General features: G+C 40.5%; 1 protein-coding gene across 1 annotated transcript in view; it reads left to right on the forward strand.

Annotated features, from left to right (window-relative positions):
* Positions 1-12,258, forward strand: part of LOC117468194 (ALK tyrosine kinase receptor-like) — a 547,997-nt gene that overhangs the window by 243,115 nt on the left and 292,624 nt on the right. Inside the window, 1 exon segment of the mRNA XM_034112221.2 lies at positions 4,069-4,179. Within this exon segment, the coding sequence (XP_033968112.1) occupies positions 4,069-4,179 (111 nt within the window).

Here is a 12,258-nt window from a genome sequence, read left to right on the forward strand (position 1 = left end):
CATCAGTGAGAGCCATTGTATTCACTCTCCCATGGTTTGTTATACAAGTTCAGTTTATATCAGTGTGGTGACGAGAAACTACTAAGCTCATGTATAATCATAGTCGACGGATCCAGTTTTAAATTCAAATCTTTTTTATGTTTTGTGTCAAGTAGGCACACCAAGGTCACATACTGTAGACTCTAAATGACAGTAGCATGTTCCAACACATTCTGGAGCTTTGTGAGGTGTTAGTAGGCCAGCATGTTCTGGCTCTGCCCCAGTGTCTCCTCCCAATTGCAGGTGCTCAAATTAGCATCACCTGGAGACACATCCTGCTCGGACATCTGGGCTGAAGTCGAATAGTCCATTTAGCTTAGGAACCACTGGACCTCCCTCACCGAAAGGAGAGGAGAAAATGCTGCCCCACAATGCCTTGCGGTCGCAGCATTTGCCGTCACACAACAGTCGGCCGTTCACGGAAACAACCGATTATGACGGAGAAATGATATCATGAAAGTTACGGTGCTTATTAAGCATTTTAAAACATAGGTGGTAAGTTGCCAAAGTGCTTTGTTTTGAACGTTCATCAGTATTATAATCAAAAAGAGAAATATGAACGTTAGTTTTTACTGAAATTATCAAATAAAGTCAACATTTCACTGAGCTGTGTGGGGTTTGTTCAACTTTTAAAAGATGTTTGAATGGTGATGTACACAGTGATAGGTGTTAAAGACTAACGTTTATAATAAATACATTTGTATTGATTTTAAGATATTTTCATAGTTCATACAATCATACGTATTGGGATCATTGGTATTAATGTGGACCGGAGGGAGAGGGTGACGAGCAGAAGTTTCACTTTCCTTTTTTATTTCAATTCCAACTTTGGTCCTGAAGAATATGTTTCTCTGTTGTCCACGTTCATAAAGCAAAGCAGCAGCATCAGAGCACGGAGCAGAGTCTCTAGATGAGTTCACAGCAGTCCCTCGTTCTTATTAAACATCCATGTTGTAGTCCGCTGTATAGAAAACTGTGGTTTCCATAGTTTCCCCACAGCAGCAGACACACACAATGACGTCCGCTGGCGCATCATAAACACGTCGGATAGTGAAAGTGCATTCGGATGACGTTTCACTCAGAGGTCAAGGGATCGCCGATAGGGTTAGACGATAGGAGCTGATCTTTGGACTATTCGACTGCAGCCCTGGACCACCTTACCTGGCTCTCCTTTAATGCAGAGATAGTCCTATTCGAAGCTCCCTTTTTTAGATGTCTGTTCTTTTCATACTGTAAGGTTGAGATGACACAGCCTTTAAGAGACTCATGTTGACTACTTGAATATCGACAGTTTAATTATGTTATCCCGTCACTGAGGTTGGGAATGAAGATTTACTGGGAAATCAAGAGATTCATGATGACGGGCCTGATTAAAGCCTTTTTGACCTTTTCATACCAGGACACATTGAAAGCATGCCCTTACCATGCAAACCCGGGTAGATTGTTGGAAGTCTCATGAGAATGGATCACAAGATCACAAATCTGTCTTTTCAGGCTTCAAGTAATGTGTGTGTGTACCAACCGCGAGTGTCTACACCAGTCAACTTCGTTTATGCATGCACATCAGTGGCAGCTGCTAAAAAGGTAATGTAGACGCTGCAAAGCATCAGTTATATCAGAACTAAAGGGATCTTTGCTACGAGAAGGGCAAAGAACCGCAGTTAAGGCTTTTCTCGGTGGATTGACAGATGGTTAATCCAATCAGCCGCCAGGTATTGTTTTTAAAGTGCCTGCCCTTTTCCAAACAGTTTCAAATGCCTGCTTCTCAAATTGTTATTTGAAAACAAACCATATGGTGTGTAAGGTTAAACACGCCCCACAAACACCTAGAAATGCTACTCGTGTGATAGCCAGTCGGCCATCCAGCTGTCAGTCAGTCAGTCAGTCAGTCAGTCAGAAAGCCATCCACAACAGCCGGTCGGCTCACCCTCTTCAGCAGCTACAGCTACCAGGCAGTCAACCAAACAGTTAGCAGCAGACTGCCACCTCATGCAGTATCCGACCAACCAGACAGATGCCCCTGTAGCTGACTGCTGTTGACCCCAAACCAGTCTTTATGGGCTAGTCCTCTCTTCTTGCCTGGTCATCAGGGAAAAATATGCACAATTAAGTGATGAAAACCATTTTTTGAAAGGTTCAGGGTTCTGACTATTTTCCTGAATTCAAGGAAGTACAGGAAGTGCAGTCAAATCAAATCAATCAATCCCCACACTTGATGCCTTCAAAAGGGCCCTCAAGACCCATCTGTTTACTAAGGCCTTTGGCCCCTAATCTATTTGTTGACTAACCCTGACTGCCCTTTGTTTTGTTATGTTTGTTTTGCCCCTGTTCTTCTTTGTAAAGTGGTTACTTACCCCTAACCCTAACCCTTGGGACTCATGAAAGGCGCTATATAAATCCAAGCTATTATTATTATTATAACCGCTTCCCTTGTACCAATTGCTTATTATCTATACTTGTCTCTTGACCTTGTAATCAATTATTTCATTTTGTTCTCATTTCTCTTCTTCAGCTTCTTTTTAATAGCTGTGAATCATGACAGTCATGGCCATTGATGTCAAGTTCTCCATCCTGATGCATTTAGAACGAAGAACCGCTCCATAGCAAAACACACTCGTATTGTGCTTGACCATTCTGTCATCTCGTGAACAGGTTCCTTCTTTCGGCCTATCCTTTAAGGCTGAACGTGTAAATGTTTAGATGTCATTTCACATTACAGTTTCTTAATAGCATTACCTGTCAACCTTTCTTTTGTGAAAAGTAAATGTGGTTGCGTAGAATTTGAATTCAATGATTAACTTGATTGAAATCACACCTTGTCTTCGTCTTACCGGAATTGAAGAGTTGTTTTGAGTTGTTGTCTTATCATATAGGCTGGTTAAAAGCATGTGCATATCATGGGAATGTCAGTATGGCTTTCTGCTCTGCTGTGAGAAAAATACACAAGACTTTAGTTTTAGAAAGATAGTATGTCCCTGGATAATTACACTGTTAAACTGTATCTCTTATTTACGGCATGCTATAGATTAAAAATGTAGTGACTTTGGCATATATAAATGGAGAGAGCCAATAAATAAAAACAAAACCCTTCTTCCGGTTACCCGCTGTGTGTGTCAGTGGGCATCTGTACCCTGAATAGCATGTGTGTTATTTTGCCGAAACCAACCTGTGCTCTGTTCAGTGCCCTGAAAGGCATCACTTACGATGGATCGCTCTTCAAGGCTAATTTTAAAGGCAGGATTGATGCAGGAGTCTCCATCGGCGGCAGTGGTGTATTGGTCTGTGACTGTGTAATAATTATCCATGGACTGAGGACTGTGTGAGAGAGAGTGGTGTGTGGACTTCTGTTCGACGGACTTCTGTTCGATCTTGGGATAATTAGCTTGAGTGTAGAAGGTGAAGAGAGAGTCAAACCAAATCAGGCACACACCTCAGGTAAATATACAGACTATGGATATCCAATAACCAATTCATAAGGGCTCTTGCACTTTTTCTCTTTTTTTAAACTATGACTCAAGTTCCTGGTGTCACTGCTTGAATGTGTTCCAGCTATTTATCTTCCGTACCAATATTGTAAACATTTCATTGACTCTTGACATTGTGTTTTTTTTACACTTTGAAGGTGAAACTCTGACATTGCATAACATTTACAGATGACAAAAAGACTATAGTGGAGCAATGAGTGAGTAAGACTGCCAAACGAATAAGACCTCAGCATGGATTCCAAATCAATGGCAACCCGTCAGGCAAAATAAACACAGAAAGGGGTAATCATTATTTCATTGAATGCCTTAAAGGGAACATATTTGGCGCCCTGATGGCTCGCAAGGCAGGGCAGGCAGCTAAGGACAACGTATAATTCCTTAGCCTTGTTAAGGCTTTACATTAGTCCTGTGGGCTCCTATTCCAACAAGTGTACATGCTTTAAAGGTACTTTTAAAGACTGTTTGCATATAGCTGTAAAAGGTGTCTTGTCTTTTGTCACTGTGTGTGCTGTAATAGTATAATGTTGATTTGCTGTTTTTGCAGGTGAACCATTGGCAGGTGGAAGTGCTGCTAGCATTCCTAGAGGGTACTGGAGCTTCTCCTGGGTAGCTGAGGACGACCTGAGCTTTCCCAACGACTCCGTGCCCATGTCAGGTGAGTGGGGCATTGTCAGTTCTGCTCAGACAGACGGACAGGCTGAGACGCTCCCGTCCTCCAAGCATCCTTTTGTTACCAATTGGCCGTGACGCCCGGCATCAGCCCTCCATCAGTACACATAAACGTCTCTGTACCGCCCGCCCTCCACCCTCAGAACTGGCTCCCTCACAACACAGAATGTCTGTTAATCAGCCTTTCTGTGACCCACACTAGGACTTAGATGCAAATTACAGCTCATAGAATTAGCTGTAATTAATATCTGCAGGAAACTTAGAATGCACAAATGTACTCATGATTACATGTTGTCTCTGTCTGTATGTAATGCAAAAGTTGTTGGGAAGCTGAAACATGCTGATTTACTGTGGTGAATAACAAATGGATGTGGGAAGTAGACCTACAATGCAAGTCCTAATGAAAGAACATGAAACACTAAAAGTCAAGGCTCCAGGGCAAAACAAAAACGTTCGGGAAATTACAATACAAAAGTTAAAGTTTGGTCATAATATTTTATAGTTACTCTAAACTAAATGAATGTTTTCTTCTTTTCTTTTAGGTTGACATATATTATTCAGAGCTATAAATCATAATCACACTAGGGGAGAAAGAGGTTAAGATTTGAACGGTACTATTACCAATACTACTTATCGATCTAGTACTTTAACTGTATTTTTATCGGTTCTTTTTGTATTTATTTTTAAGGGAAAGCTAAACAATTTGGAAACGGAATCAACATTGCTTTATTTTACTTAAAGGTCCCATGTCAGGGCAATTTCTACTGATCATAATGCCATTGTTGAGGTCTACTAAAATAGATTTACATTGTGCGATTTTCCAAACTCACATTGGTTTCTCACAGCATCTCTGTAGAGTATGTGTATTCACTCTCTGTCCTAAACGGCTTGTTGGAGCTCCTGCCCCCCCTCCTCCCTGTGAGCCCAGTGGCCGTCTGCGAGACACAGAGAAACCCAGCCCGAGCACACACACCCGCAGCCTGGCTGGGAGTTTGTGTTTGTGCTCACACACCGACTCACAGCCTCGCCGCGTCCCGCCGTCTCAGGCGGAGAAATCGGCGGAGCTACAGCTGAGAAAAGATCGAGTGTGTGTGTGAGAAAGTAACTTAACTTAACTTAACGTAACGGCTCCACGGACGTAACATAACGTCACTATACCCAAATACGTCACTGTACCCAGGAAGAAAACAATGGAAAAAGAAAAATCTCCAACGAGGCGCTCTGAGGCAGCATGGACAGGTCTTTTCTGTGTCAGAGTTGTACTCGCTACAGGGTGTACTTTGAGGGTTTGTGACTCTGCAGACCGTTGACATGCAGAAAAAGCGACACAACACACAAGGGGACGGGTAATAACCAGAAAAGCATATGATGGGACCTTTAAAACAAATATAATATATACTTGTATATCCTTTGCATTATATACTAATGTGATGATGGTACTGTACAGTACAATTGTGAGGGACTTTGTACTTCTACTACACTACAATTAGGAGGTAAATATGTTACTTTTACTCAACTACATTTATGTAATACCTTTAGTTACTTTGCAGATGTTGTAATAATAATGTGAAATAGAATGAAAACTTTAAAAAATACTGTAGTTACACCTGGAGTAAATACACAATCTCTACCCTGCAGTATACAAAGTCATTAAAATAGCTGCACCTTTACCAGCTTTGATAACACATTAATGCATCAAAATTGTAATCAAAATATATAATATATATTATTCTGAATTTGGCAAATGTGCATAATGAGTATTTATACTGTATGAGTATATTTTGATGCTATGCTTTGGTACTTTTACTTGAGTAACATTTTGAATGCAGGACTTTTGCTACAGAATCCTACAAGGTCTGAGTACTTGTACTTTTTTTAAACGATAACACCGGAGCTTATCGATACCACCGTCTTTAAAAATGTAGCCTCTGGGCCCAATAAATACCGGGTTTCTTTACCCATCCCTAAATCACGCATAATAAACTAACTTTAAAGGCAAACACAGTGCATGAGTGGAAGAGGTATACTTTGATCTTTTATAAGTAAGCTATGGTTTCTAGAAATATCCCTATGGAATACCATCATGGGTTAATCATGTATACTCTGTTATATAAAATGAAAATATCCTGAATTTTAAATCTTGACAGCATCAAACAATTTTTCCTCTGATGTGTATGGTTTACTTTCCTACATTTTGAAATCCACATTAATGCTAAGAAGAGATGTAATCATGTGGGCGATGCGGTTCTACTTCATCTTTGCTCACATTTCACTGATCTGAACTGACAAACACTGAACTACGGTTATACAAAACAAATACCTAGTTCTTCTTTTGGTTATCTTGATAACAAATATTACATCTAGATAATAAGAAATAATATGTCACAGGAGAGGTCAGAGAAGTCAGTTTTATTAATTTTAAGCTTACAGGATATAAACAATACAAAAAACAAGACATAAAGAAGCACAACATGAGCAGTAAAAACAAAAATACAAAGAAATGTATTGAAAAAATAGCTGTTACCGTTCATGGTGTTCGCGGGTACATTTTGACCCATGATTTATCTCAGTCCAAAACACTCAAAAATAATGACTACATCCAATATTGTTTGAACTACATCATAATTAACTTGTTATGCATTCATAACCGTACAATCCTATTGTTATTTTATTTTACAGCCTCAAAAAACATTACACCACATATTTAAGTAAAACGTGTGATTCAATTCACTCATTATATTTCCTATAGTGAAGACAGTGGATCGTTACGTTATCCGACTATAATAGACACATATTAGAATACAATCTCCCAAAACCAGTTTTAAATGATTGTTACAGTGGATGAAGGGGGTGGGGTGGGGGTGGGGTGTCTAAAGTCAAAGATGAATCTTGATTGGGCCACATTTGCCCCCGAGTCACCCCCAACAATGTTCCTGGGTCTTCGCAGCCCAATATTACAGCCCTGCACACGATCCCCCGAGCTGCCCCAGAGAGGCGTTTGTGCATGTGTGTCACGTCAGAGCCATTCCTGTCACTCTGTGTCGGCGACAGCTCCAGTGTGTTTTCCTTAACCCTCTTCCAACCTCTTGGAGGGGTGGGAGGTCATCCTGTAAGGGATGATTCAAAGTCCCACCAGCACCAAACTGTCACCCGACTGCTTATGAAACACATCTCCGTGTGTGAAACTCTGGGACTTTGCTTCAAGCTGCCTGCGGGTCTGACAGCCTGCAGTGGATCCGCACTGTAATTGGTGTCAGTTAGGAAATGGATCACCCCACTGCTTTTTCAGTCCTTCATCCACACTGCTTACTACAGTTCTTTTGAATTGTATACATCTAAACTTTAGATGTATACAATTCAAAAGAACTGTAGTAAGCAGTACTTTAGACTCTAAAGTATGTGAGGGAAAACACAAAAACTGAAAAAAACTTGATGGTGATTAGTAAAGCGAGCATGATGTGGCTGAAGCAGAAAGGATCACATCTGGGTCGGAAAAGCTAGACAACAAAAACAGCAATGAATAATGGCACAGCTCAGAGAAACAAATTCAATCGTTATTAGCGCAAATGTTGTGCAATTTGCCCAAAATTTGATTGAACCGAGAAAAACAAATGTAATATGTTATACTTGTGCAGTTTTGATTTTTCAGCATTATGGGTGACAAATATAAAGTGGGCGTTTTGTGTCTTTCCTTAAATGTCAAACACTTAATTCCTTAATGAATTTCTATTTACCAATCTGTGGAAATGTATTTATGTAAAGAAAAACACACAATTCAGGCCTCAGATGACAATTTAAAATGAAATGGAACCTCATGCAAAAACACTCAGGCATTCGTTGTTGCTTTAAAATGGGAAGCCTCTTTCAACTATGTTCAACTCTTTAAATGTCCATGTGGCACGTCAATGATAAATAAATACATCTTCACACTTTAATAGCTCTTGTTTCAGCAAGATTTCAGGAGCAAAAAAACGTGCTGCAGGACCTGCTCTATTTTGTAGACTCATTTGTACCTCGAAAATATGCTTTTAAAGGTGAAGTGGTGTTGAGTTGTGCTGCATAGGACAGCGATATAGTATGTGAAGAATAGTTGTGAGAGGCTGGTCGTAACAACATGGCACGGTGAGCATAGCTTTAGGCTGCTGTTATAGATCTCAGCTGTCCCTACAGCATCTGCTGTCCGCTGGCATGTATTGCCTCGCTCTTAAGCCAACACCGTAGACTGACTGGACACTCGCCACCAGCTGCCCCCATATCCCCATACCCTGCTTTCATTTACAGCCTTTAGCTGCAGGCGCTGCAGTACGAGCAAACCTCCATATTTGCATGTTGGAGCTGATAAGGTGACTTCATTTCGACTGTGTGTCAGTGATGTGAGTAATGTGAAAGGGCTGTGACCTGCTTCTCATCTTCCCTTGGGGAATACCAGCAGGGTACCCTGTTGTTAAATTCTGTTCTAGCATCTGCCATCTTTCTCACTCCAGACCTATTCTCCTCGTCGAGATGGATTGTCCTGGTTCAGCTGCATCAGCCAGCTGTAACAGAGGCACTCAGATGGATGCTAGCCACTTGAGGAGTTGCCGCGCTCAACAATCAAACATCTGCCTCACTCAGCTGATAGTGCTGTTCTTGTGTAATGAGACACAGCAGTGGAATAAAACCCATTTTCAAAGGTGGGGGGGTATAAAAGATACAGCAGTGGTGCAATAATGTGGCATCATCCTGGAGTCACATCGTTGAGCCCCTCCAACCCCTAGTGTCTGCACAGCTTCTTTTGTGTTGTGGAGGATAGCCACTATACACATCTGTATGCAAACAGGTTTATTTATTAAGGAGCATTGTGTAGAAGTGTCATCGAAAGTGAGGTTCCAGATGCAACCCACTGAATACCCCTCCACTAAAACTCTCCCAGCTGTAGAGCAGGGAAGCCAGCCTCTTCGACTTAGGACCAGAGATGCGGGCATGGCTACACGGCACCGAGTTGGACCTCTGACGTTACACGAAAGCAGAAGCAGGGGTGTCAAGGGTCAAAGTGAGAGGAGAATCGCTGAAGTGTCCTCCTGCTTTACATTATTTAATATAGTCTGAATATAGCGAGAAGACATTCATTCTGTTGAGGAAGCGGCTGCCTTTAGATTTTTGAACTTTTGGTGGCTGAGGTTAATATACTTTGCTTCCTGTTTGGTGTCGCTGTGCCACTGTAACTTGGGTTTCGTGGGCTCTGTCACTAACCGACAACTAACATTGAGAAACAGCTGTTATTAAGAAGCTTCAGTGCACAGGTCCCAGAACGAAATGCATTGTGGGACACATCGTTAATTGGAACCGCACTTTTATAAAGCGGTATTAAACGTATGATACACCTATGATATTCTATGCGAGCTCTCGCGGGCCACATAAAATGATGTTGCGGAACGGATTTGGTCCACGGGCAGTAAGTTTGACGCCTCTGATGTAGAGAATCTACTGCTCTGTAAAAATGCGTTTGGTTTGTCTGTTTTGTTGTTGTCTGTTGAAATAAGGCCCTTTCCTACATCTTTTGAACTACGATGTTCATAAGCTGCTTGGGTTGCAACAGGGAAAAATGAAATATGTTACAAAAAAATTAACATATTTACAATTGTGTACAATAGAGAAGGTTTATATGATCCTGAATAAAATATAACTTTTAAGTTGTTAATGTCTATCGAACAATATCTTATGCTAATTTGAACAGGAAGTCATCTAAAGCGTGTTACAGTCACCAAATTGTGTTGCACGTCGTCAGTAAGAACTGCTGTTAAGTTTTCATCAATGTAGTTGGATGGTTCTAAACTCAATTCTAATCCACTCTAATTGGATTGGGTGTACTCAATATGGCGCACCCATGGGACCTGATGGACTTTGGCCAAAGGGTTCATTCCTATGCTGACAAAACCCCCAGGAACTCTTAGTTTCAAGTGAATAAGCAGCAACAAAAATACAGTATTAATATCTGCCAATGAATCCTCCGTAATATAATATGGTGGCAATTTTGACACAGAGTGACAAAGAGCATGGCTATATTGACATGTTTTAAAAGTTGCATCCAATATCAAAACATCGCGGCATTAGTAGGCTACAACAGAAAAAGAAGGCACATCACAGTATCTCACTTGTATCCTTCAAACTCTAAGGTATCTTCCATATCACATTATTAGTCTCCTACGTTTCAGGAGTAAACAGGAGATTATGTCTGACAGCAACTTTTTAGGAATTAAATAAATACTAATACAAGATAATGAAATAAATGAACAGTTTGGCTGGATCTAATGTGCACAGTTGTTGATGTAAACTAATCATCTAGCAAACAATCTCACACAAAATAGTTTTCTAATATAATGGGCAGCAGTTGATGACTATGCTGCTGAATTCACTTTGATGGCTCTGATGCTTTTCCAATGTGTTAATGCTCTGGATTCTGGGTTACATTTGGAAAAGGTTTACTTGGACTTTAGATAGAAAATCAATGACCAAATGAACTGGGAAACAATTAAACTGTTAATACATTGCAACATACTGTGAGGCAAAAGGCTTTTAATGGTTTTTCATTTTTCAGTAGTTTCTCGAATATCTTCAAGGCCATGATGTTTTTTGTCAATTTATTTTGACCCCCAGCCAGCATTTGCCGCCTTTGTAGTTGTGAAGAGTGGCTGCTAAGGGTGAGGTGAAGAAGCAAACTCGCAAGAAATAGGAAGCCTGCCATTTGACTTTGATAAGAAATCACAAACTGTCGCATATAGTTGAGTCACCACTCTTCCTGAAATGTGTCTTCTTTTGCTTTTTGTAAATTAACACATTTGATCACCTTCAAAGTAACCCATTCTTTATCACAAAACACACACGCACGCACTCAGGCACACACGCATACACGCAAACAAAAAAAGCAACAATGTCTGCGTATGGAGTACGTTTGGGTGGATACATGTGATTCATATAGCACACTTGAAATGGTATGTATGCTGTTTTTGTCCTGTTCAAAACCAGTAGTCGACATGTATTTAATGGTCACCTAACTTCCTGTCTTTAGTTACTCGACTTCCTTAGTAATTCTACCCAAATGTTTCAGGTTCATATTAGTATTTACTATTTTGTGTCTCTACTGTGACATGTCTCCATGCTTTAATGTTCAAAAAGCTCTTTATTTTTCTCATACTGCCTGTGCTGCAGCACCTCTTTTCACCCTCTGTCTGAAACCAGAGCTCAGTCTGCTCTGGTATGATTGGTCAACTGCTTAGAGATGTCCCGCCCTTAGCCTATTATGTATTGGAGCGGGTGTTACATAGCGATATCACTATAGTCACGGAAGTAAACAAAGGAGTCCTATCGCGGTGCAGTGGGGGGGGGGAGAGATACTCCCTCTGGCGGGACTTTGCAGAACATGTTGTTCATGCACACAAACCTCACACACCACAGGAAAGGGAAAAACCCCAAAAGCATAATAGGGCCTCTTTAAAAAAGGAAAAACTGACAGTTATTGCTAGTCATTCTCGGTAGAGTGCACGAAAAATGAGGATTTGCATTTCATAAATATCATACTAACCTTTGTATTACTGTTCATTCATTTTTGAAATAGAATGTGCCAACAGACGTTCTGTGTTTTTTATATATTTTAGACTTAAACTTTATTTCTTGCAATACCTCTGATGCTTGTTGTTTGTTTAAAATAACTTCCCACAATTCTATTTCTCTGTATGCGTTCCCACAGCTCCCATGATAGGAACTTATTTTGCCTGGAATACCTAGGCCATAAATGCAAATGGATACATAAATCGACTTGTCATCAGAAAATAAACATATTCATCATCTCTGTTAAGTGTTGAGGGGGGAATTTGTCAGCACAGTTTTCACAAGTGATTCACAAAGAGGCATAGGCCTACATTGTTAGATGTCATTTATACAATTTAAAAAGCACTCCTGTGAAAATCCAGCATCTCATTTTGTTTTTGAACGTAGCTGTGCACTATAGGGAATTGATTAGTTTATTTATTTACAAAGAGGGCCGTAGACTAGATGCATTTTGACAACCTTTTAACAATACATGTCA

Source organism: Pseudochaenichthys georgianus, chromosome 22 (assembly GCF_902827115.2).
Source record: "Pseudochaenichthys georgianus chromosome 22, fPseGeo1.2, whole genome shotgun sequence".
In the NCBI taxonomy this organism is placed as follows: Eukaryota; Metazoa; Chordata; class Actinopteri; order Perciformes; family Channichthyidae; genus Pseudochaenichthys; species Pseudochaenichthys georgianus.